The sequence below is a fragment of the Tachysurus fulvidraco genome, chromosome 21, assembly GCF_022655615.1.
Source record: "Tachysurus fulvidraco isolate hzauxx_2018 chromosome 21, HZAU_PFXX_2.0, whole genome shotgun sequence".
Lineage (NCBI taxonomy): Eukaryota > Metazoa > Chordata > Actinopteri > Siluriformes > Bagridae > Tachysurus > Tachysurus fulvidraco.
Window position 1 is genome coordinate 22,979,319 of NC_062538.1, and position 27,500 is coordinate 23,006,818.

At 40.7% G+C, this 27,500-nt stretch overlaps 2 protein-coding genes and 2 long non-coding RNA genes across 5 annotated transcripts in view; 3 read left to right on the forward strand and 1 right to left on the reverse strand.

Annotated features, from left to right (window-relative positions):
- The window catches only part of LOC125139883, a 2,169-nt gene extending 1,335 nt beyond the window's left edge, over positions 1 to 834 (forward strand). Inside the window, exon 3 of the long non-coding RNA XR_007139028.1 lies at positions 729 to 834. This is a non-coding gene — a long non-coding RNA (uncharacterized LOC125139883). The remainder of the gene's footprint in view (positions 1 to 728) is intronic.
- Positions 835 to 9,638: 8,804 nt separating this feature from the next.
- Positions 9,639 to 19,152, reverse strand: LOC125139881 (NACHT, LRR and PYD domains-containing protein 12-like). The gene is made up of 10 exons (XM_047805887.1): positions 19,100 to 19,152; positions 18,536 to 18,652; positions 18,054 to 18,102; positions 17,675 to 17,822; positions 16,125 to 17,445; positions 15,513 to 15,962; positions 12,788 to 12,961; positions 11,254 to 11,427; positions 10,117 to 10,290; positions 9,639 to 9,819 (listed from the first exon to the last, which is right to left on the reverse strand). Exons 1-10 carry the CDS (start codon positions 19,150 to 19,152, stop codon positions 9,639 to 9,641), a joined length of 2,841 nt encoding a protein of 946 aa, XP_047661843.1.
- Positions 19,153 to 20,153: 1,001 nt separating this feature from the next.
- On the forward strand, positions 20,154 to 22,611 carry LOC125139882. The gene is made up of 3 exons (XR_007139027.1): positions 20,154 to 20,273; positions 20,676 to 20,782; positions 22,062 to 22,611. It is a non-coding gene; the product is annotated as an uncharacterized LOC125139882 (long non-coding RNA).
- Positions 22,612 to 24,618: 2,007 nt separating this feature from the next.
- Positions 24,619 to 27,500, forward strand: part of arsib (arylsulfatase family, member Ib) — a 3,503-nt gene continuing 621 nt past the window's right edge. Inside the window, exons 1-2 of one of the 2 annotated variants that reach the window (XM_047805668.1) lie at positions 24,619 to 25,571; positions 25,651 to 26,987. In XM_047805668.1, the coding sequence (XP_047661624.1) occupies positions 25,273 to 25,571; positions 25,651 to 26,987 (1,636 nt within the window). In that variant the 5' untranslated portion in view covers positions 24,619 to 25,272. Of the gene's footprint in view, positions 25,572 to 25,650 lie in introns of both variants that reach the window. The other variant, XM_047805667.1, reaches the window with a different exon arrangement.

The window sequence follows — 27,500 nt, forward strand, 5'->3', positions numbered from 1 at the left end:
CCACATGTTTGGGGGATTAGAACTGTTTGGGGGACGAGATATTGGCCGTCATAGGCACAATATAACAGAGTAAAAGTTTACATTTTATCTAGGAAATGTAGTGGAGTAAAAGTGAAAGTTGACAAACTTAAATAGTGAAGTAAAGTACAGGTGACATTTCTACTTAAGTACAGTAATGAAGTCATTGGCTGAATCGGGGGTTGAGGGCTGGACAAAGGCACCCTGTGGTAGATGGACTGGAAATCAGTTCCTAACAGGTCCTAACAGGTCGTAACAGGTCGTAACACTTCCTAAAGCCAAGACCTAACAATTCCTAACGTGACAAAACAGTCATTCGCCGAAGCAGGGATATAGGGCGGGACAAAACAGTCATTGGCTGAATAGGGGGTTTATATTGTTTATAAGTGTATATAAGTACTTATATTGTTTATAAGTGTATATAAGTATTTATATTGTTTATAAGTGTATATAAGTATTTATATTGTTTATAACAACACTAAAGTCTCTTCTTGGTGAGTTAGGCTGCTGTTCCACACATTCACTTAAATAATAATAATAAAAAATAAATATGTAATATATACTTATTGTGTGTGTACCGAACTACAAGTGTATTGTACTGAGAAAATCATATATATTTAAAATATATGTTTATCAAATATTTATTTACTTTTTTTTAAATTAATTTAAAATAATTGTGTGGTTTTATTCAAATGGATTTGTTTTGACAGGCTGCTTGACTGACAAAAGAGAACTGACCGGGACACTTTGCTGCAATGAGTGGAGCTTCCCCAGTGCGCAAAGCCTTCACTGCCAAACCCAACAGGGCTTCCAACAGTACCCGTGGAACATGGACATGCTGTTAGTGAGTTCCAGGAGCCTGAAAATTGTAAGGGTGAGGCAGTAATTCATGCCGCAAACATGCTAGAACAGAGACCGTGGTATGTGCGCTCCATATACGGCTGTGACCTGAACACTGCGGAGGGGGCGGGGCTTAGAAGGACACGTCACTGCAGCCCGAGACCGCGCGCGCGCGCGTGTGTGTGTGTGTGTGTGTGTGTGTGTGTGTGTGTGTGTGTGTGTGTGTGTGTGTGTGTGAGAGAGAGAGATGCGCGCGCCGGTGTTGCCAGGTCCGCGGTTTATTCCGGTAATAATATTAAAGTTAATCCTCATCACAGTGCTGCTGTTTAATACAGTGACTAAAGTGTGTTCAGTGTCACATCACTGTACTAAAGTGTGTTCAGTGTCACATCACTGTACTAAAGTGTGTTCAGTGTCACATCTCTGTACTAAAGTGTGTTCAGTGTCACATCTCTGTACTAAAGTGTGTTCAGTGTCACATCTCTGTACTAAAGTGTGTTCAGTGTCACATCTCTGTACTAAAGTGTGTTCAGTGTCACATCTCTGTACTAAAGTGTGTTCAGTGTCACATCTCTGTACTAAAGTGTGTTCAGTGTCACATCACTGTACTAAAGTGTGTTCAGTGTCACATCTCTGTACTAAAGTGTGTTCAGTGTCACATCTCTGTACTAAAGTGTGTTCAGTGTCACATCACTGTACTAAAGTGTGTTCAGTGTCACATCTCTGTACTAAAGTGTGTTCAGTGTCACATCACTGTACTAAAGTGTGTTCAGTGTCACATCTCTGTACTAAAGTGTGTTCAGTGTCACATCACTGTACTAAAGTGTGTTCAGTGTCACATCTCTGTACTAAAGTGTGTTCAGTGTCACATCTCTGTACTAAAGTGTGTTCAGTGTCACATCTCTGTACTAAAGTGTGTTCAGTGTCACATCACTGTACTAAAGTGTGTTCAGTGTCACATCTCTGTACTAAAGTGTGTTCAGTGTCACATCGCTGTACTAAAGTGTGTTCAGTGTCACATCTCTGTACTAAAGTGTGTTCAGTGTCACATCGCTGTACTAAAGTGTGTTCAGTGTCACATCTCTGTACTAAAGTGTGTTCAGTGTCACATCGCTGTACTAAAGTGTGTTCAGTGTCACATCGCTGTACTAAAGTGTGTTCAGTGTCACATCGCTGTACTAAAGTGTGTTCAGTGTCACATCTCTGTACTAAAGTGTGTTCAGTGTCACATCACTGTACTAAAGTGTGTTCAGTGTCACATCTCTGTACTAAAGTGTGTTCAGTGTCACATCTCTGTACTAAAGTGTGTTCAGTGTCTTATCTCTGTACTAAAGTGTGTTCAGTGTCACATCGCTGTACTAAAGTGTGTTCAGTGTCACATCGCTGTACTAAAGTGTGTTCAGTGTCACATCGCTGTACTAAAGTGTGTTCAGTGTCACATCGCTGTACTAAAGTGTGTTCAGTGTCACATCGCTGTACTAAAGTGTGTTCAGTGTCACATCGCTGTACTAAAGTGTGTTCAGTGTCACATCACTGTACTAAAGTGTGTTCAGTGTCACATCACTGTACTAAAGTGTGTTCAGTGTCACATCTCTGTACTAAAGTGTGTTCAGTGTCACATCTCTGTACTAAAGTGTGTTCAGTGTCACATCTCTGTACTAAAGTGTGTTCAGTGTCACATCTCTGTACTAAAGTGTGTTCAGTGTCACATCTCTGTACTAAAGTGTGTTCAGTGTCACATCACTGTACTAAAGTGTGTTCAGTGTCACATCTCTGTACTAAAGTGTGTTCAGTGTCACATCTCTGTACTAAAGTGTGTTCAGTGTCACATCGCTGTACTAAAGTGTGTTCAGTGTCACATCGCTGTACTAAAGTGTGTTCAGTGTCACATCGCTGTACTAAAGTGTGTTCAGTGTCACATCTCTGTACTAAAGTGTGTTCAGTGTCACATCTCTGTACTAAAGTGTGTTCAGTGTCACATCACTGTAGTAAAGTGTGTTCAGTGTCACATCTCTGTACTAAAGTGTGTTCAGTGTCACATCTCTGTACTAAAGTGTGTTCAGTGTCACATCACTGTACTAAAGTGTGTTCAGTGTCACATCTCTGTACTAAAGTGTGTTCAGTGTCACATCTCTGTACTAAAGTGTGTTCAGTGTCACATCACTGTACTAAAGTGTGTTCAGTGTCACATCTCTGTACTAAAGTGTGTTCAGTGTCACATCTCTGTACTAAAGTGTGTTCAGTGTCACATCTCTGTACTAAAGTGTGTTCAGTGTCACATCTCTGTACTAAAGTGTGTTCAGTGTCACATCACTGTACTAAAGTGTGTTCAGTGTCACATCACTGTACTAAAGTGTGTTCAGTGTCACATCACTGTACTAAAGTGTGTTCAGTGTCACATCGCTGTACTAAAGTGTGTTCAGTGTCACATCGCTGTACTAAAGTGTGTTCAGTGTCACATCGCTGTACTAAAGTGTGTTCAGTGTCACATCTCTGTACTAAAGTGTGTTCAGTGTCACATCACTGTACTAAAGTGTGTTCAGTGTCACATTATGAAAAAACTCTATAGATAAATAATATTGCAGTGTATCAGGGGGGCACGGTGACGTTCACCTCAAACCTCCAGGTTTGGTGGTTCGATTCCCACCTCCACCTTGTGTGTGTGGAGTTTGCATGTTCGCCTCACACCTCCAGGGTCGGGGGTTCGATTCCCACCTCCACCTTGTGTGTGTGGAGTTTGCATGTTCTCCCCGTGCCTCGGGGGTTTCCTCTGGGTACTCCGGTTTCCTCCCCCGGTCCAAAGACATGCATGGTAGGTTGATTGGCATCTCTGGAAAATTGTCCGTAGTGTGTGTGTGTGTGTGTGTGTGTGAATGAGAGTGTGTGTGTGTGCCCTGTGATGGGTTGTATCCTGCCTCGATGCCCGATGATGCCTGAGATAGGCACAGGCTCCCCGTGACCCGAGACGTTCGGATAAGCGGTAGGGAATGAATGAATGAAAATGAATGAATGTAGTGTATCTGCTCAGTGTTTGTAGCTTTACTACAAAATAAAGCATTAACGTGACGTCCCTCATGTCAGTCATTTCTCACGACATTGTATTTCTCACGCAGAAAACCGGACTATTTATCATATATTTAATAAGCCGCATCACCCAAAATGTATCAGTCCGCACCGCTGTCTCTATGGAAACGGGCAGGAGCCAAGCGCGTCTCCCCTGGAGTTCTTGCCTGACACTTATCAGCCAATCAAAACAAGAGGCTACACAATAGCCAATCAGAAAACAGCACTATTGTATCTGGGTAAGATTTAACACAACAACCAATGAAAAAAAAACAAAACATATTAATTAGTGAGGGTAATTTCGATGGTCGGTTTGAACAAAACCTCAACACGAAACAGTTTGTCTCTGGATGGGACATTGTCCTCAATCATGTCTCTGGATGGGACATTGTCCTCAATCATGTCTCTGGATGGGACATTGTCCTCAATCATGTCTCTGGATGGGACATTGTCCTCAACCATGTCTCTGGATGGGACATTGTCCTCAATCATGTCTCTGGATGGGACATTGTCCTCAACCATGTCTCTGGATGGGACATTGTCCTCAACCATGACCCTAAACATGTCTGGGCTTGTGCTGAACTGTTTTATATGGGAGCAACATTACACATGATAAAGGGGTCCAAAAAGGTAACAAACACTTACAATAAACACCACCAGTCATTCTCTCTCTCTCTCTCTCTCTCTCTCTCTCTCTCTCTCTCTCTCTCTCTCTCTCTCTCTCACACACACACACACACACACACACACACACACACACACACACACACACACACACACACACACACACACACACATATTAATAAATGGAAATTAAATAAATACTTTGTATTTGATTAAATTGCGGTCAGTGATCTTTACCAAACAACAACTCCCCCATTGTTAATATTTTTTGGGGTTGGGGTGTGTGTGGGTGTTGTGTGTGTGTGTGTGTGTGTGTGTGTGTGTGTGGGGGGGGGGGGTGTTGGAGATGTCACGCTTGCTTGTCTTCCGAATATATGTTACAAATTTCACAAAAATAAATGAAATTCACAAATAAATAAAATGTGATTTGCAAATAAAAAAAACTATTTATAAATATATATATTTAATTGTATTTATTAGTGAATGTCTTCCTGCTCATTTGTGGAAAAATCAATTTGCTCAAGAATCCACAAATAGGTGGACTTCGCCCACCATCTACTCCAGCCAATCGGACAACGGTCTCGTGGCGCTGACCAATCGTGGCACGTGATTGGTTGGAGGTAGACCGTGCCACGATTGGTCAGCGCCACGAGACCGGTGTCCGATTGTCCCATTCACAAATAAATACAATTTATAAATATTTTTTTATTTGCAAATCACATTTTATTTATTTGTGAATTTCATTTCTTTTTGTGAAATTTGTAACATATATTTACGGTTTGATTATTGTGCATTTGTTAATTTAAAAAATATTTGTGAAACTCTTTATATTTATTTGTGGATCTTAGTATATTTATTCAGAATAACGAAACAATTCTGACCCCATAGGGCGTTGGTGTGTGGGAATCACCTGTCCCGATAAATCCATATTTTAAGTAGGACTCATGGTATTGTCTGTTAAAAGTTTTATGTTTCTTTAGCACTATTCGGACGGGATTAGTTCTGTGTGGGGACGTGGAGTAACGCAATTTTACCTCAGGACATCATCATTTTTCCTGACCTTTTTACAGAAGGTAAAAGTCGCCGTAATATTTACTGACATTAGCACTATTCGGACGGGACTAGTTTTACGCAGGGAAGTGGGGGTAAAGTAATTATTACCACAGCTTCTCTGTGATTTTAGTCCCGTCCGAATGCGTCATCTCGGGAATCATTACGGACGATGTCAGTAAAGATTACGGCGACTTTTACCTTCTGTAAAAAGGTCCGGAAAAATGACCTCAGGTAATACTGATCCCGTCCGAATAGACCCGCTGTAAATATGTACGGTAAAATTCCGTCATTTCCTGTTTAAAAGTAGTTTTTGGCGCGTTTTGCATGCATGGATGTGCCATGTTGTCTTTTTTTTGCGCACGTGATAACAGGAAGCGACGTCATACGCACATGACGACAAGGAGGTTACTGTGGTGTGTAAAGCGAGTTACCCCTCCCCCTTCTGCTAGTTTTACTGAGACGTCTTGTCCTGTGTGAATTGGACAATTAATATTACAGACGTCCTGAGGTAATATTGCATTACTCCACGTCCTCACGTAAAACTAATCCCGTCCGAATAGGGCTTTTGATGTTGAAGGCTCTTCTGTCTCTTCACTGGGCCTTTTCTTTTCCCCAAGGAAACCTTCTAATGTCGTCTGTTTCGTGCTCATTTTTGCTAATGTGTAGCTAATTTGCTAATTTTGCTAAACACGTAGACCAAGCACTATTTTGCGCATGGTGGGGCTTTAGGTGGCGTCTCTCAGCTCCCGGTTAACCTCTTGTCCATGAAAAGTCGCACAAACCCGAAAGAAATACACCACAGTAAATGCAATGGAAATAATTTAATGTTCCTTGGGCGGCCCGGTACCATTTGATCCACGGACCGGTACCAGTCCGCGGACCGGAGGTTGGGGACCACTGCTATAGATAACAACAAATACATCGCGCACTTTGCTGGAATTTAATTGGTAACTTCCCTCCACCGACTCTTAGGAAAAGTAAAATAAGTAAATATAAATCGATTCTAGTGTAAATTGAATTGATTTTTTCCCCTCAGCCCTACTGGTCAGCGTCTGTCTCCACTATCATCCCTAATGTCAGCTGTGAAGCCTAAACACTTTACCACAGAGCACAAACTCCCCCAGCCATCGTCACATAATATCTCTGGTAGTGATGCTCTTGGTCACGGTGTCTTTTTAATCCAAATGATGTATTAATGTTCAGTTACATCCCGAACAGCCAGAGAGACAACACAAGGTTTATTTATCTACTATAATATACTTCATTGTGATTGATATCATCTCGTCCATGGTGGATTCCTTCACATGTCCAGTGTTCATGGGATGGACTCCAGATCCACAGAAACCCTGTGGTAGAACATGACATGATGTACACAGATGTACAGAGTTCATCTGTGGGAAGTCGTGGCCTAATGATAAGAGAGTTTGACTCCTAACCCTAAGGTTGTGGGTTTGAGTCTCGGGCTGGCCACGACTGAGGTGCCCTTGAGCAACTGAATCACCCCCCACCCCCACCCAGCTGCTCTCTGTGGATGGGTTAAATGCAGAGAACGAATTCTGAGTATGGGTCACCATACAGTACTTAGCCGTATGTCACGTCACAGTTAAGAGCCAGAGTAATAATCACAGAGTAATCACAGAGTAATCAGTTCAGGATTAAAGGGCTTGGTATATTTAATAGTGTTGGTATATTGTTAAACACTGCTATGAGGATTGAGCCGAGCCTTTAATCTTTATTGTACTGGTTATCAGGAATATGGAATAGTATCATCAGTGTATAAAGATTTCTTTATTATAAAAATGACCCACACTACAGAAAACACTTCATGCAGAAGAATAGTAAATATTGTATACGACTTTTAACACTGTAAACATTGCAGGACATTTTAACAGGTTATTATGGGATGTTTATTTGTTTTAGACTTTTTGTCATTGTGATACACACTGGATCTCAATCTTGACAACACGCACTACTTATTTTATACAAAAGTCCTATGAACTCAATTACAGACTGTTATTATTTAATAGAAAATTACACGTCTAACTGATTAAGCTGATTATTTTGTTGCAGCCAAACCAACCTGTGATCGCTCGATCTCGTCTGATCTCAGACCTGATTAGTACTTGGATGTGCGACTGCCTGGGAATCTCAGGTGCTGTAAACTTTTGACAAAGACATTTATTTACTTTACTGTTTGAATTCTGTAAAAACATCATTTTATTATTCAGTGGCAGCAGTCAAGACAGTGAAGTGAAGCTCTCCTCCATTTCACTTTGTTTTATGCTTTTTTTTTAAAACTACCTGATAGCAGCTTAAAGCAGTCAGGAGGCTGGTGTAGAGGACATTTTAAATATCATGAGTGTTTTTATATAATTGTTGATAAGAACTGACACACACACACACACACACACACACACACACACACACACACACACACACACACACACACACACACACACACACAAAACACACACACAGCACACACACACCTGGGGTACAAATAACACTAGAATTTGCCTCTACACAGTGAAGTTTTAGTTCTCCTTTTTGTCAGTTTAGTAAATGTTCATGACCCAACAGATAAAAAAGAAAAGAAAGAATTATTTAATCCCTTAAAAAGAATTTTAAAGAAGCTTAAAGAAATAATAATGATGGGACTTGCAGTGACTGTTTACAGTAAACTCCATATGGCAGATGGGATGGTTATTAAATCAGATACAGAGAGAAAAGAACTAAAGGATCTAATGAGTGAAAACAACCTGATAGACGTGTGGAGAGAGAGAAATGTAGGAAGGAAAGAAGAGATACAGTGAAAAACTTGCAGGACAACAATTGTCTTTATTTTATGTTCAAGAAATGTAGAAAACTTTACAGACAAAATCAGATATAAGGAAACAAGTTTGAGTATCATGAGTTTTTATTTATTAAGACTGGAATAATGTAGAAAGGGGACAAAGTGTATGGGTTCTAAATACAGAACGTTTAAAGAAAAACAACTATGATTTTATGTTTAGAGAAATTAAAGAAAAACACAAAGGAAATGAAATGAATGAGGAAGATAATGTTAGATTTTTAATTAAACATTTTTAATTAAATATTGTAGAATGGGAGAAAGAAAGAAAGGAAGGAAAGAAGGAAGGAATAACATTAAAAAGTAAAAGTACATTTTAAAAAATTAGAGAATGAATTGGCCAAAGAGAACAAAAATATAAAAAAGGGAGGAGAAAGAACTCGAGGGGACAAAATGAAGAAATAAAGCAAAATATATGGTGGAAAGAGAAAAAAGAAAGAAGTTAAATGATATAAAAACAAGATGCAACCAAGATAAAAATGTCATGAGGAAATTAAGAAAGAAGAAATTAAAATATAGAAAAATAGATCAACTACAAAAAGAAGATTCCTTTAATGTTCAAAGGGATTTTAATAAAGATTTTTAAGTGTTTGGTGAAAAGGGTTTGAAAAGAAGAGACTTTTAAAGGAAAAGAAATAAATCTGTGAGTCAATCATCTGTGGAGAAACTAATCTGAGATCCAATTAAAGAGGTAAAAATAATGTGTAAACATCTGTAACACATGGATGTGTATTTGTGTAATCAGTGTGATGATGTGATGATATCTCTGTGTTGTGTGTAGATGCTGAAGGATTTGACTTTGGATTGTAAAAGATGTTAAAGTGTGAAGTTGTAGCTGAGAGGATAAAAGGATGTGATCAGTCACAGTTATTGTTATGGATCTTCTACATCTGAATATGAATGATTCAGCTCCCAAACTGCTGGAAATGTGGGACGTGTTCTAACGCTTCACCACCATAACTGCTTTATCCTGGAAAAAAGGTCTGAGGAGAGACTCCTGTCATACACCAGACCTGGTGAGTGTATCATAATTAATGCTGAAAAACACAACAGGACAGAATTACAGACACATTTAAACACATTACTTATGAACAACAGAAACATAAATACACACATTAGATGTGACATTTTACAGCACACAGTGAATATTACACAATATCATACAGTAAAGAGACAGTAAGTCAGTAACTCACTGTAGTGTCTCCAGTTTACAGTGTGGATCCTTCAGTAGATCAGAGAGCAGCTTCACTCCTGATTCTCCTGGATTATTAAAGTTCAGATCCAGTTCTCTCAGGTGTGATGAGGAGTTTGACCTCAGAGCTGAAGCCAGAGCAGCACAACCTTCATCTGTAATACTGCAGTTAAACATCCTGCAAGAAAGAAAACCTTCTCACACTTAACACACTCAGGTTTAGTATTGAAAACATGAACTACACAAAATCTTTATATACAGTACATTTACTCTCCATCTCACACACACAACAATGACAATATATCAGGTCACTACAATTACAGTACAGTACAGTAATCTCCTACCACAGAGGAGAACTGGATGTTGTAGTGTTTATTAAAACTGTGTGTGTGTGTGTGTAGTGTGTGTGTGTGTGTGTGTGTGTGGTCTGTGTGTGTGTGTGTGTGTGTGTGTGTGTGTGTGTATGTGTGTGTACCTCAGTATCTCCAGTGTACAGTGTGGATCCTTCAGCCCATCAGAGAGCAGCTTCACTCCTGAATCCTGCAGGTTATTGCCCCTCAGGTCCAGTTCTCTCAGTCTGGAGGAGTTTGAGCTGAGAACTGAGGACAGAACTCTACAGCTTTCCTCTGTCAGATTACAGTCACACAGACTGGAAGAGAAATGATGAAGTGTTTGATTTATTTGTCTGATAGTGAATTGAGGTGTTTCCATCAGTAAGAAATAAAGTGTGGACCTGAACACAAGGTTCTAATATCAGGATAAAAATCTAACATGAACATCTGTGTATAAAGTTGGACTGCTCTTGGACAGATCCATGTGTCTCAGCTCATATGAGACTGAGATGTAATTAACTTTCTGAAACAGGATAATGTGCTGAAACAAACTTCCATGTGCTGACTCAGATTTCTGTCCACTGAAGTCCCTCCTGTGTAAAACACGTGACTGCTTCAGCTGCTGTTCACTGACTGCAGTAGAGTGTGTGTGTGTGTGTGTGTGTGTGTGTGTGTGTGTGTGTGTGTGTGAAGGAACAATGTCATTGGTTGGACCTGTAGAAGGAATTCAGCTCTTACTGAAGGAGAGCAGTACTGATTCTGTACAAACTGGGACATGTGGTTCAGTCTGAACTGAAGGATATGATGGAACAAGACAGATCATTCATTCAGTTCATATGTGAGTCTCCAACAAGAGCAGAAGGGGGCGGAGTCATGCTATGGAGAGTCTGTAGCACTTTGGAGAAGTTTTATATCTGTTTATCTGGACATTCGTCTACAATCGAAATGAGCAGCTCGAGTTCTGGAGTTGGAGCTTTGGGGAAAAACAGCATCATATAATACCATTTGTGTACAAGTCCAAGTTTATCATGTTCTATTTTCTGTCTGATTGTTCATGACTTTTACATTTAGCTTTAATATTGTACTGCTGTTAGTTAATGCATTTTAATTTTTGTCATATTATATAAATATTCTATTGTAAAGCAGGTCTGAATTTTGTGTTTACAGGTTCTATAGAAATAAAGCTATGATGATTAAATATGTTCATCAATTTCATGTAATAATTATAAACTGTGTGTGTGTGTGTGTGTGTGTGTGTGTGTGTGTGTGTGTGTGTGTACCTCAGTATCTCCAGTGTACAGTGTGGATCCTTCAGCCCATCAGAGAGCAGCTTCACTCCTGAATCCTGCAGTTTATTGCCACTCAGGTCCAGTTCTCTCAGACTGGAGGAGTTTGAGCTGAGAACTGAGGACAGAACTCTACAGCTTTCCTCTGTCAGATTACAGTCACGCAGACTGGAAGAGAAATGATGAAGTGTTTGATTTATTTGTCTGATAGTGAATTGAGGTGTTTCCATCAGTGAGAAATAAAGTGTGGACCTGAACACAAGGTTCTAATATCAGGATAAAAATCTAACATGAACATCTGTGTATAAAGTTGGACTGCTCTTGGACAGATCCATGTGTCTCAGCTCATATGAGACTGAGATGTATTTAACTTTCTGTAAGAAGATAATAACAGAGACGTCACTCTGAACAAACACGTCTCTTTATTTCTAGCAGAGAGATGTTCATACAGTGTGTTCAGCAGCTCTGGGGAAAGTTCTGCTGGAGAACATTTACACATTTACACACTGTCCTTTACTGCTTCATTACAGTGTGTTCAGTGTGTAGATCTGTGTACATTGTACACACTTTTACTTTGTGTTACAAACAATTTCAGGAACAGTTTTGCTCCCATTGAACAACAGGAACAGGTCTATAAAATGGTAGCAGCTCCATGAGGACAGATAACAGCAGAGAAATTCATTTATTGTCCTCACTGTAAATAGGAGTAGTATTGTGTGTGTGTGTGTGTGTGTGTGTGTGTACCTCAGTATCTCCAGTGTACAGTGTGGATCCTTCAGCCCATCAGAGAGCAGCTTCACTCCTGAATCCTGCAGTTTATTGCCACTCAGGTCCAGTTGTCTCAGACTGGAGGAGTTTGAGCTGAGAACTGAGGACAGAACTCTACAGCTTTCCTCTGTCAGATTACACCGATACAGACTGGAAGAGAAATTATGAAGTGTTTGATTTATTTGTCTGATAGTGAATTGAGGTGTTTCCATCAGTAAGAAATAAAGTGTGGACCTGAACACAAGGTTCTAATATCAGGATAAAAATCTAACATGAACATCTGTGTATAAAGTTGGACTGCTCTTGGACAGATCCATGTGTCTCAGCTCATATGAGACTGAGATGTCTTTAACTTTCTGTAAGAAGATAATAACAGAGACGTCACTCTGAACAAACACGTCTCTTTATTTCTAGCAGAGAGATGTTCATACAGTGTGTTCAGCAGCTCTGGGGAAAGTTCTGCTGGAGAACATTTACACATTTACACACTGTCCTTTACTGCTTCATTACAGTGTGTTCAGTGTGTAGATCTGTGTACATTGTACACACTTTTACTTTGTGTTACAAACAATTTCAGGAACAGTTTTGCTCCCATTGAACAACAGGAACAGGTCTATAAAATGGTAGCAGCTCCATGAGGACAGATAACAGCAGAGAAATTAATTTATTGTCCTCACTGTAAATAGGAGTAGTATTGTGTGTGTGTGTGTGTGTGTGTGTGTGTGTGTGTGTTTGTGTGTTTGTGTGTGTGTGTGTGTACCTCAGTATCTCCAGTGTACAGTGTGGATCCTTCAGCCCATCAGAGAGCAGCTTCACTCCTGAATCCTGCAGTTTATTGTAACTCAGGTCCAGTTGTCTCAGACTGGAGGAGTTTGAGCTGAGAACTGAGGACAGAACTCTACAGCTTTCCTCTGTCAGATTACAGTCACACAGCCTGGAAGAGAAATGATGAAATATCACAACACTGATCTCAAACACACAAACACAGCCATAATCCAGCTAAAGTTGAAGCTGTAACAGAAATGTCAGTGTGTTTGTGTCACACACACAAATCAGAGGACAGGACACCACATCAGCACATTTACAGGAGCAGGGACGTCTTTCTGCACTCCACAATCTCTCAGCTACAATTTATTATAAGACCATTAGGTCATGTACATAACACACACATGTGAGAGCGAGCAGCCTACAAACACTACACTCTGATCTGTGTTCAAGTTTCTACACCCAACACTGCAGATACAGTGCATTTTATTACAGAACATAAAGAATTATACAGCTGTACACTACCAGTTAATAACATGACAATACTAGTCGTACTTTACACTCAGTTATATGTTGGATTTCACAGAGACACTAAAACAGTTGGTGTGTGTTGTTCTCTGTGCTCGTACACGTACAAATCTGTCACCTCCAGACCTCTGATTTTACACACACACTGGTTCAGGTGTTTGGTGTGGACCTGAATACAGGTGGAGTGTTCACATACGTCCAAACACATCCAAACTAAAGAGAAAGGTTTTTAACCTTATAAATGATTCTTGATCATGATTTGTATTTTTTATAAAATATAGATGTGTAAAAATCTCTCATCGATCATAAACAATGTAAATAAAGGATATTTTAAAGAACATTGTACTGTTTACTACAGATGTCACTGTTACTATTTCAACACAACTTAGTGAACCCTTCTTTCTCCACAGAGTAAATGGGATCATGTCTTTATGCCTCCACAACTGAGAAGTGAACGTGGGGTTTTCTTCTCAAATCTGAGCTCCTTCCCTGTTTACAGAGTGACGTCACATCAGCACGACTGCACACAGCATCAGAAATAAACAAAGTCAAACTTCTTACCTTTAAATGAGTCACACTGTATATACACAAGTATTAGCTTTAGATGGATCAACATACAGACATTCGTTTGTTCAATCTAAAACACTGACTATACACATAGCAGGAAATCTAACCCACCTTGTAGGTACAAATCTAACACAACACTACTGTGTGTTACACTAAAGGATTTGTGTAGGTGGGCTCCAGGGGGCTATAAGTGACATGGTAGAATGTAGTGTACCAATGTGTAATATTTTATCAGTACATAATGATGAACAGAGAACAAAACCAGTCTGTTATTAATGTTGTACAACAAAAATATAGATTCACTACAGCTGCTTATAAATACAAACACAGTCCACAGCTTAATGTCTCCAAAATCCACAGAAAGGTTCCAAAGAACGAAACCTGACGTCTCTTCAACAGTAACGGTGATAAACCTGACCGACCGTCACGTGCGACCGTCTTTGTGTTCACCGTCTGTTTTTACCACATCCACCATCTTCTGATGCAGTGAACCAGACAAAAAACTGTCTATAATTCAACCACAACAGATTAACAACAATCACGACCCAAGAACAAGAATGTGATCATTAACAGTTTTGTGTCTTTGTCGAGCTCCAAGTAGAACAAAACAGGACTTTTTAATAACAGCGGTCACGACACTACACTCACCTGTGACACATTATTCATCCTCTCTGTTTTACCTGCTTGTACACTTGATAAGCAAAGAACAAAGAACCCCATCAAAATAAAAGTCTTCATATAAAAAGTCACATTTAAACTCCATCCTCTACAAACAGGTCAGTGTTAGAGAAAGAAAATCTTCATCACACATCTGAGTTCGCTGCCTAGCTTGTTTCTAACATAATAAGAAGATAAAGCTGAACATTTTCTCACTTCGTCTGTCCAATGTGTCGAGGTCCAAAATGATGGTTGATGTTTTATTGACCACGAGCTCAGTCCTTGGTAAAGTTTAGCAGTAGTGCAGACTGAAGGAGACTTTTGTTTGTCCTTCGTATTGGGTTAAAGTTTTAAAAAGCATTTATGTTTTATTTTTATTAGAAAGAACAATTGAGTAAAAAAGCCATGACAGAGTGAATCTCCCCACAACACTGTGTCACACACAACAAAAGATGAGGAACTTCAACATAAAGACATACTTGAAGGACATTAGAGTGTTTTAATATTTACTTTTTATATTTTCTATCCATATTGATCCCATTTTGTCAGTCTGATGTTTTTCTCATCTGTGAGAGTTTTGTTAAATGTCACTTTCAATATAAACAGAACAGAAAAAGTCTTTCACTGTTGTTTAGTTCAGAAATGTCTTTAGTTCTTAAATGCATGCAGTTATTTTGTAGAGATATTTTTACATAAATTTTAGAGAACATTTCATTTTTCATGATTCATATATAAAAGCTATAAAATGCCTCATATGATGTTATAAGATGTTGTCCATGTGGCCCAGCCCTCAGTTCAGATATAACATGTTAGTGTAAAAAGTGACACAATCTTCTGTAAAAGTACCAGAGGTTTGTGTAAAGATGATTAGAGGAACTATTAACACACATTAATCCAAACAGTGCAGTTCAGTGTTACATTAAAATAATAAACCATGCAGTAATACAGTTATAAATAAAAATACTCACACAGCTTTTCTGGAGGCTTTGACCACTGGCAGCAGCTTCAGAAGACCTTCATCTGATGGATCATATTTACTCAACTCAAACACATCCATCTCCTGTTCTGAGGTCAGTAACACAAACACCAGAGCTGACCACTGAGCAGGAGAGAGACTGGTTCCTCTGAGACGACTGTAACCTCTTCTGTTCAGGTAAGTTTGTATTTCCTGCACTAGAGAATCATCATTCAGTTCATTCAGACAGTGGAACAGATTGATGGATTTCTCTGGAGATGGATTCTTCCTGATCTTCTCCTTGATGTACTCCACTGTTTCCTGTTTGCTGTGAGATCTGCTTCCTGTCTGTGGCATTAAGTCTCGTAAAAGAGTTTGATTGGTCTCCAGTGAGAGACCCAGAAGGAAGCGGAGGAACAGGTCCAGGTGTCCATTCTCACTCTGTAAGGCCTTGTCCACTGCACTCCTGAGGAGATCAGACAGGTTTGACTTCCTGAGGAGATCAGACAGGTTTGACTTCCTGAAAAGATCAGACATGTTTAACTTCCTGAGGAGATCAGGCAGGTTTGACTTCCTGAAAAGATCAGACATGTTTAACTTCCTGAGGAGATCAGACATGTTTAACTTCCTGAGGAGATCAGACATGTTTGGATTTCTGAAGAAACTTTTAAGACCTTGCTTCTCTAACACATTTCTCTTTTTTGAGATGAAATACAGAAATGTGTATAAAGCAGCCAGAAACTCCTGAACACTCAGATGTACGAAGCTGAACACCTTCCCCAGGTGAAGCCCAGACTCCTCTCTGAAGATCTGGGTACACACTCCTGAGTACACTGACACTTCTCTGACATCAATGCCACACTCTCTCAGGTCTTCCTCATAGAAGATCAGGTTTCCTTTCACCAGCTGGAGGAAAGCCAGTTTTCCCAGTGCCATGATACTCTCTCTGGTCTGCTGAGGATCAGGGTCACATTTCTGATGGTACTTTTGGTCCTTGTGTTTGATCTGAAAGATCAGGAAGCGTGTGAACATTTGAGTCAGAGTCTTGGGGATCTCTCCACCCTCTGCTTCACCCAACATTCTCTCTAGAACAGTGGCTGAGATCCAGCAGAAGACTGGGATGTGACACATGATGTAGAGGCTTCTTGAAGACTTCAGGTGACTGATGATTTTATCAGCCAGGCTCTGATCACTGATCCTCTTCCTGAAGTACTCCTCTTTCTGAGGATCACTGAAGCCTCGTACCTCTGTTACCTGGTCTACACACTCAGGAGGGATCTGATTGGCTGCTCCTGGTCTTGTGGTTATCCAGAGGAGAGCAGAGGGAAGCAGATTCCCCTTGATGAGGTTCGTCAGCAGCACATCCACTGAGGCTGACTCTGTCACATCACACAATATCTCATTCTTCTGGAAATTTAGAGGAAGTCGACACTCATCCAGACCATCAAAGATCAACACCACTTTGTAGGAGTCACAGTCTATTGATTCTAGTTCTCTTATTTCTGGGAAAAAGTGATGAAGAAGTTTCATCAGACTGAGATTTTGTTTCTTCATCAGATTCAGCTCTCTAAAGGGAAGTGGGAACATGAAGGTGACGTCCTGATTTACTTCTCCTTCAGCCCAGTCCAGAATGAACTTCTGCACAGAGACTGTTTTTCCAATTCCAGAAACTCCTTTAGTCAGCACAGTTCTGATGGACTTGTCTTTAAAGAGCTCATTACATTTGATGGGTTTCTCCTGTGTTGCTGGTCTCCTGGACGCTGCCTCAATCTGTCTCACCTCATGTTCATTATTGATGTCTCCACTCCAACCCTCTGTGATGTAGAGCTCAGTGTAGATCTCATTCAGAAGTGCTGAGCTTCCATGCTGTGAGATTCCTTCATTAATTCTGTTAAACTTCTCTCTCAGATTGGACTTTAACTTTGTCTGATACACAGGGGCGAGTTCTAATAAACAAAGTAATATCTAGTTTAGTAATAAATAGTTATAATGCAAAATCGTACAAACGCTGCTATTAATTCCTGACTGATGGACTAAATATTATTGAAGCTGGACCATGAACAGATACAACATGGTATTAAAATTAAATGTAAAACTAAAAGTCTTCATATCTAAAACTATTTCCTCTCTCTAAAGTGAAGCTGATGGAATAAAGTCATGACTCAGAGCTCTTACTGTTGTGCAGTGTGTTAGCGAGATCTGTGTGGTTCATGTTCTTCAGGACGTGCAGTGTGATCTTCAGCGCTCCCTCTGTGACACTGTGCAGATCCTCCTCATCCTCCACCTCCCTCTCAGTGCATGCTGGGTAATCTGGACTCAGATCCTGGTTAGAAACACACAGGAACAGATCTAAATATTATCATGTTACACAGTGAGAGAGGGTTTTATTTTATCCAAAGAAGAAAAGTCTATTTTTATTATCACATTTAAAACTCATACATCTGATTACCCTTAATGCTGCTGCACATCAAGACATGACAAGGGATCACAACACACACATTACACACTTTAAACACAACACACACATTACACACTTTAAAAACAACACACACACCTTGAATATAGAGTCCAGCTGATTTGTGCTGATGTTTGATTTTTGTGGTCTGTGAACAAACAAAACCCATCATGTAATATGGACTATATGTATTCATAGCTGCACAAATCACACACTAATAAATACACACACAGATATTTAACACTATCCTCTTAACACAATACACTGATTTCAGGATTTCCTAACTGACACCAACATGTTTAGAAACAAATGTTTGAATAAATGAATAAAATCTTTATATAGTCATTAATGTCCCAGGTGTAAATGTTCTTCTGTAGCACCACAGACCCTCCAGCTCAGGGACTGCAGACTGAACTGAACTCTTAAAGCACTTTTCCTCACTGCCAGTCCGAGAGCTGCAGCACTGCACAGTTTAGTGTTTTACTGCTTCAACACCTGATAAAGCTCATGAAGGGCTTCATAATGAGACGAGTGAGTTTGATCAGGTGGAACACTGCTGTAAAACACCTCACTATACTGACCTCATATCAGTACAACTGTCTCTGGCTCTGAAGTTATGTGGATGTTCCATTGACAGGTCACTCCTCATGGACACACAGCTGGGTTCTGGTGAGTCTGATCTCTTTCCCTCCATCATTCTAGAACAGAAATATCAGCAATAATTAATACTCAGCACTGTTAACTGCTTCAACACCTGATAAAGCTCATGAAGGGCTTCATAATGAGACGAGTGAGTTTGATCAGGTGGAACACTGCTGTAAAACACCTCACTGTACTGACCTCACATCAGTAGAACTGTCTCTGTCTCTGAAGGTAATTGGACGTCCCATTGACTGGTCACTCTTCATGGACACACAGCTGGGTTCTGGTGAGACTGATCTCTTTCCCTCCATCATTCTAGAACAGAAATATCAGCAATAATTAATACTCAAAACTGTTAAACAATGTGGTCATCATTAAACATTAAACTGCTATTAAACACCTTAAAGTTGACTTCCTGTGTTAACTAGTGAGTGTTTAGAGATACAGATGTGTTCCCATGAGACGGTGTGTATTTATTACTGGTGAATGTAAAAGTAAGTCACCTCTCGTCTTTCTTTAAGTCCTGTTTCCCAGACACACTCATGTTGGAGGTCATGTCTCCTTCTCCAGATTACAGCAGGACACACGTTTACTTCACTCCAACATCGGTGTGTTAAATTAAACCCTGAATCAGCACAGAGTTCACTTACAGGAAATAGTCACGCTATCAAGTTATAAAACAACCTGTGTACATTAAAGCTTCAGTACAAACCCACAAAACTCTTCTGTATCTAGTGTCACTTCAGTGTGTTTATATATTAGAGCTTTAGATACTCACTGTGTTTTTACTCCTCAAATCTTTTACTGTTCACTCGTCACTAAATGGAGCTGCTGACTTTCACTTTCATTACAGTTTATACTGCAGAGGGGGGGGGGGGAGGGGGGGGAGTGGGGGTGGGTGGGTTAGTGACGCAGTTTCGAACATACGATCAACTCATTTTATATAGAACACAATCAGGCCTGTTTGGTATGAATAAAGAATATTGTCCTATAATAATAATAATAATAATAATAATAATAATAATAATAATAATAATAATAATAATAATAACTTACAGTTCATAAGTTCCCCTTTTCTTTGTTGTTCTTGTTTTAAAGTCTGTTCCTTCAACGGAAAGAAAAAATAGAGAAAAAAGTAGAAATAGTCCAGTCAGGTGACTGAAAGGGAAAAAGATACTAACTGTGTTTTTACTCCTGAAATCTTTTAGTTTTCACTCGTCACAAAATGGTGCTGCTGTGCTGCAGGAAGTGAAGGACTGAGACGCAGGCACGCATGCGCACACGCACACGCACACACACACACACACACACGCACACGCACACGCACACGCACACACACACACACACACTCACACACACACACACACACACACACACACACACACACACACACACACACACACACACACACACACACACACACACACACACACACACACACACACACACACACACACACACGCTCTGTCACAAGGTGTGGTGCTGGTTTGTATATCATTGATGATATCATTGACTGCCTAAAATAAATTAGTACAAATATATTTGTACTAAAAACATGAATTTTGCAGTTTGTAGAACAGTATATGTTAAAGGGCGGTGTTTAAGATGTGAAGACAAGTGAAAGTGCTGTATCTTTGGCTAGAGTGGAGATTGTATGTGCACTGCTGAAATATTAAGGTATGTTTAGGGACATTAGTAATTTACTCAATTGTAAATGTAAAGTAAAAAAAAAACATAAATAAAAATATATTAGACAAGAGACTCCTCATGCACAGAAATATCTGATCAAAAAGTGAGAATACAAAAACACTGCTGGACATTTACAGTAAATATTTTTGTTAATCTAAATTGAAATGTTTTGTACTATAATTGGATTAACTTTATATGGATTGTTTTGTTCATTGTAATGATCATTTATATTCATATTTATATTCATATGAGTTCATATTACAATCTTTAAATAATCCACTCTAAATGTGCAGTTTTACTGTATTGCGGTTATAAAACCAGTCAGTATCTGGTGTGACCACCATGTGTCTCACACAGTGCAACACATCTCATTTACATTTACTTTTACAGCATTTGGCCGACGCTTCACATACAGTTGATCAGGTTGTGGATTTTGGCCTGTGGAATGTTGGTCCACTCCTCTTCAATAGCTGTGTGAAGTGGCTGGATATTGGCAGGTATGCTGTTCACCGTTGTTGTAGGAATGGTGGGAAGAATGGATGATGAAGGAAATGAATGGTTAACTTCATGCTCATTAGATAAACCTTATCAATGCTATCTAACTTCAAAACCCTGCTCTCATATTCCCATACAAAAGAAAAGTGACATTAAGGCTACAAATACCAGTAAACATAGAGCTAGGAGAAAAAGACAAAGAGAAGCAAAAAAGAAGAGAATAGAAAAAACCGCAGAAGAAATAATACAACTGTTGAATAAAATAAAGGAAAAGAAGCTTGAGGAATGAAGAAATCAATGGTTGAAGAAGACGCTGAGGGATCAGACGCTGTACCTAGACAGCTGGAAGAAGATTCCAAAAGAAAAGAAGATTATAATGCATCATGTTTTATTATGTTTTATTTTCAGACGTTCAAGAGAATTCTGAAATGCTTTTCTTTTTCTTATAATCGTGTATTCTCATGTAATAGAATTGATTAGATTAATATTGCTTATTTTGGCTGTAAACCTTTGATGAAAAGCTGTTTCTTGTAGTGAAAGCTTATGAAGCCTACAGTACCACAGCTTGCTGTCGAATTCCACACTCCCACATGTTTGGGAGATGAGAACTGTTTGGGGGACGAGATATTGGCCGTCGTAAGCACAATATAACAGAGTAAAAGTTTACATTTTATCTAGGAAATGTAGTGGAGTAAAAGTGAAAGTTGACAAACTTAAATAGTGAAGTAAGGTACAGGTGACATTTCTACTTAAGTACAGTAACGAAGTCATTGGCTGAATCGGGGGTTGAGGGCTGGACAAAGGCACCCTGTGGTAGATGGACTGGAAATCAGTTCGTAACAGGTCGTAACAGGTCCTAAAGCCAAGACCTAACAATTCCTAACGGGACAAAACAGTCATTCGCCGAAGCAGGGATATAGGGCGGGACAAAACAGTCATTGGTTGAAGCAGCGGGGTGGGGGCGGGACAAAACAGTCATTGGCTGAATAGGGGGTTTATATTGTTTATAAGTGTATATAAGTATTTATATTGTTTATAACAACACTAAAGTCTCTTCTTGGTGAGTTAGGCTGCTGTTCCACACATTCACTTAAATAATAATAATAAAAAATAAATATGTAATATATACTTATTGTGTGTGTACCGAACTACAAGTGTATTGTACTGAGAAAATCATATATATTTAAAATATATGTTTATCATATATATATATTTACTTTTTTTTTTAAATTAATTAAAAAAAAATTGTGTGGTTTTATTCAAATGGATTTGTTTTGACAGGCTGCTTGACTGACAAAAGAGAACTGACCGGGACACTTTGCTGCAATGAGTGGAGCTTCCCCAGTGCGCAAAGCCTTCACTGCCAAACCCAACAGGGCTTCCAACAGCACCCGTGGAACATGGACATGCTGTTAGTGAGTTCCAGGAGCCTGAAAATTGTAAGGGTGAGGCAGTAATTCATGCCGCAAACATGCTAGAACAGAGACCGTGGTATGTGCGCTCCATATACGGCTGTGACCTGAACACTGCGGAGGGGGCGGGGCTTAGAAGGACACGTCACTGCAGCCCGAGACTGTGTGTGTGTGTGTGTGTGTGTATGTATGTGTGTGTGTGTGTGTGAGAGAGAGATGCGCGCGCCGGTGTTGCCAGGTCCGCGGTTTATTCCGGTAATAATATCAAAGTTAATCCTCGTCACAGTGCTGCTGTTTAATACAGTGACTAAAGTGTGTTCAGTGTCACATCTCTGTACTAAAGTGTGTTCAGTGTCACATCTCTGTACTAAAGTGTGTTCAGTGTCACATCTCTGTACTAAAGTGTGTTCAGTGTCACATCTCTGTACTAAAGTGTGTTCAGTGTCACATCTCTGTACTAAAGTGTGTTCAGTGTCACATCACTGTAGTAAAGTGTGTTCAGTGTCACATCTCTGTACTAAAGTGTGTTCAGTGTCACATCACTGTACTAAAGTGTGTTCAGTGTCACATCACTGTACTAAAGTGTGTTCAGTGTCACATCTCTGTACTAAAGTGTGTTCAGTGTCACATCACTGTACTAAAGTGTGTTCAGTGTCACATCGATGTACTAAAGTGTGTTCAGTGTCACATCTCTGTACTAAAGTGTGTTCAGTGTCACATCTCTGTACTAAAGTGTGTTCAGTGTCACATCACTGTACTAAAGTGTGTTCAGTGTCACATCACTGTACTAAAGTGTGTTCAGTGTCACATCTCTGTACTAAAGTGTGTTCAGTGTCACATCGCTGTACTAAAGTGTGTTCAGTGTCACATCTCTGTACTAAAGTGTGTTCAGTGTCACATTATGAAAAAACTCTATAGATAAATAATATTGCAGTGTATCAGGGGGGCACGGTGACGTTCGCCTCAAACCTCCAGGTTTGGTGGTTTGATTCCCGCCTCTGCCTTGTGTGTGTGGAGTTTGCATGTTCTGAGTGTGTATGTGCCCTGTGATGGGTTGGCACTCCGTCCATGGTGTATCCTGCCTCGATGCCCGATGACGCCTGAGATAGGCACAGGCTCCCCGTGACCCGAGACGTTCGGATAAGCGGTAGGGAATGAATAAATGAAAATGAATGAATGTAGTGTATCTGCTCAGTGTTTGTAGCTTTACTACAAAATAAAGCATTAACGTGACGTCCCTCATGTCAGTCATTTCTCACGACATTGTATTTCTCACGCAGAAAACCGGACTATTTATCATATATTTAATAAGCCGCATCACCCAAAATGTATCAGTCCGCACCGCTGTCTCTATGGAACCGCGCAGGAACCAAGCGCGTCTCCCCTGGAGTTCTTGCCTGACACTTATCAGCCAATCAGAAAACAGCACTATTGTATCTGGGTAAGATTTAACACAACAACCAATGAAAAAAAAACAAAACATATTAATTAGTGAGGGTAATTTTGATGGTCGGTTTGAACAAAACCTCAACACGAAACAGTTTGTCTCTGGATGGGACATTGTCCTCAATCATGTCTCTGGATGGGACATTGTCCTCAACCATGTCTCTGGATGGGACATTGTCCTCAATCATGTCTCTGGACGATACATTGTCCTCAATCATGACCCTAAACATGTCTGGGCTTGTGCTGAACTGTTTTATATGGGAGCAACATTACACATGATAAAGGGGTCCAAAAAGGTAACAAACACTTACAATAAACACCACCAGTCATAATCTCTCTCACTCTCTCTCTCTCTCTCTCTCTCTCTCTCTCTCTCTCTCTCTTTCTCTCTCTCTCTCTCTCTCTCTCTCTCTCTCTCTCTCTCTCTCTCTCTCTCTCTCTCTCTCTCTCTCTCTCTCTCTCTCACACACACACACACACACACACACACACACTTAAATAAATACTTTGTATTTGATTAAATTGCGGTCAGTGATCTTTACCAAACAACTCCCCCATTGTTAATATTTTTTTGGGTTGGGGGGTGTGTGGGTGTTGTGTGTGTGTGTGTGTGTGTGTGTGTGTGGGGGGGGGGGGGTTGAAGATGTCACGCTTGCTTGTCTTCAAATCTTGAGAGCCCTGCTTTATAAAAATATCAGATAATACAAAAGTACAATGAACAAAGGCATAATGCAGTAAACTGTTTGCTGTAAAACACACATTTGTTTCTGACTCCACTGAATTCATCAGAAAATAACAACAAGCAGAAAATAAGTCCCGGATCGAGCCGGCAGCAGTGTGGAAGAAAACTGTCCATTGTTTAATTATTAATGATTAATGCATTAAAAGAATGAAATAAGAAGGAACTATATTTCACTCCACTGTTTAGCTGAATCTTACTTAGCTTGAGATTTATAATTGGGGTCTTTATTTAGATCTGGCAACCCAACATTTCTCACGTCAGAGCTGAAGTTGGAGAAGTTTGATGAGACAGAGACACAAGAGAGCTGGAAGAGAGTAAATCCAGCAGAAACGCAGAGGAACGAGGAGCTGTGTGTTAACCTAAAGCTTTTGTCCTCCTTTCTTACTCACCATTTTTTCACTGTGCTGGAATTTTGCACTGCCCTGTGGATGTGGACGTGAGCTGCTTGCTTTGTCGCTCATTTTCCTTCTTGGTGCTGCTGCATTGCTTAAAATGTCCTTCTGGATTTTAAACTGGTGTTTTGGAGTCGTTAAGAATTTATCAGCAGAGATGGGACTCGACTCAACAGCTGAGGATTATATGATTTTCACACAACAGTAGCAGCTCAGTGCTGGGATTTAAACTCACAACCTTCTGATTAATAGCCCAAATCCTTAAGCAGTGAGTCACCACGTGAATGTCAGGAAGTGGTTGGATTTTAACTCCCAGACGTTCTACAGGAGATGTTATGAAAATAAATGAAGTGGATTTCAGAGGACAGAAAGAAGCTGGAAAGACTTTTGGACCTTTAACTTGACCCCTTGTTCCTCACTGCACATTCTCATCTCTATGGACGTGAGTGATTTCCCCCCTCAGACCCCTCGCACCCCACTTCACCTCACCCTCCGCTGCCATGTTGTTCCTGTATGTTCTGTGTTTTGTGTTGGACCTGGGCGGCGCTCTGTGGGACTGGATGAAACCCGATCAGGTGGAGAGCGACTGGGAACGTTTCAGCGGCGTGTTTAAACCCAGATCTCCTCCTCACATCATCTTCATCCTGACTGATGATCAGGGCTTTAACGATATCGGATACCACAGCACTGAGTTTCACACCCCCACCCTCGACAAGCTGGCAGCTGAAGGAGTTCGACTGGAGAATTATTACGTGCAGCCGCTGTGCACGCCATCACGCAGCCAGCTCATCACGGGCAGGTAATTTTATTTATGGCTAATTATGAAAGCTCTTCCAGCTGTTAGCATACTAACAACAATGACCTGTATTTCTGTGCAGGTATCAGATCCACACGGGCCTCCAGCACTCCATCATCCGTCCCCGTCAGCCGAATTGCCTCCCACTGACCATATCCACGCTCCCGCAGCGCCTTCAGGAGGCCGGTTACTCCACCCACATGGTGGGAAAATGGCACTTGGGCTTCTACCGTAAGCGCTGCCTCCCGACACACCGTGGCTTCCACACGTTCTTTGGCTCGCTGACAGGAAGCGTGGATTATTACACGTTCGACTCATGTGATGGGAAATCACTGTGTGGCTTTGACCTGCATGACGGAGACTCGTTAGCATGGAGTAAAGCGGGAAAATACTCCACTCACTTGTACACTCAGAGAGTGCGCAAGATTTTAGCGACACACAAACCGTCTCAGCCGATTTTCATTTTCCTGTCGCTTCAGGCGGCTCACGCGCCTTTAAAACCACCCAAGTCATATATTTATCCGTATCGCAGCATGGGGAATGTGCCACGTAGGAAATATGCAGCTACAATCTCCATTGTGGATGAGGCGGTGCACAACATTACGTACGCGCTACGCAAATACGGCTACTATCGTAACTCCATCATCATTTTTTCCTCGGATAATGGAGCACAGCCCTTCACTGGAGGGAGCAACTGGCCCTTAAGAGGGCGCAAGGGGACTTACTGGGAGGGTGGAGTCAGAGCCCTGGGGTTTGTGCACAGCCCACTAATACGCTACAAGCGCAGGATTAGTAAAGCACTAATCCACATCACGGACTGGTTCCCGACTCTTGTACATTTGGCCGGAGGAAACATTTCACAGAATGAGAAATTGGATGGTTTTGACGTTTGGCCGGTTATCAGCGAAAGTAAAATGTCCCCCAGGTATGAAATCTTACACAACATCGATCCTCTGCACCGGAGAGGTTTAGGGTCACTGCAAGAAGGCAAGGGATTGTGGGATACGGCGGTCCAGGCAGCTATAAGAGTGGGAGATTGGAAGCTTCTCACAGGAGATCCGGGTCATGGTGACTGGGTCCCACCTCAGCTGTTAAGCAGCTTCCCTATCGGATGGTGGAACCTGGAGCGAGGAAACGTGGACAAGGAAAAGAAGTCGATTTGGCTCTTTAACATAACGGCAGATCCGTGCGAGAGAAACGACCTGACTGAGAACCGACCCGATGTGGTGAAGAAACTACTCCAGCGCCTGGCCTTCTACAACAGCACAGCCACGGTGGTCCGGTACCCGCCAGACGACCCGCGCGCCAACCCACAGAACAATGGTGGGGCCTGGAGACCCTGGGTGAAAGACGAGGAGAGTGAGGTGAACTGGGACGGAGTCTACTACAAACGAGGAAGGAACCGGAAGAGGAAGAAGTGTAGGTTCTGTAATATCCAATCTTTCTTCAAGAAACTCAACAAAAAGATCATGGCTAGTAAAATCTGAGGAGATCCAGAACCTTCCAGAACCTTCTCACTCAGTCATCACACAGAAGCCATATAAAAGACAGAGAGGTTCTGCAGGAAAACCTGCACATTTTTACTTTAACTCTTCCTTATAATTACCTTTAAATGTTAGTAAAACAAATGAACACTGAGAGACGAGTCTGCAGGATACACAGAATACACTTTAGACCTAAATGGATCCCAGAGTTCATTTATTTCAAAGAACCTCCTCACAATCACACCTTAGCTAAGGTTAAAGTTTCTAATAGTAGAAGCTAACTACCAGTTTAGCGTCAGGTGACATGTATAATCATCACACACTCGCCTCGGCATGGCGGCTCCTTCATTTCTTCATACACACACATACACACACACACACACACACACACACACACACACACACACACACACACACACACACACACTTACTTTATATCATTTCTAAC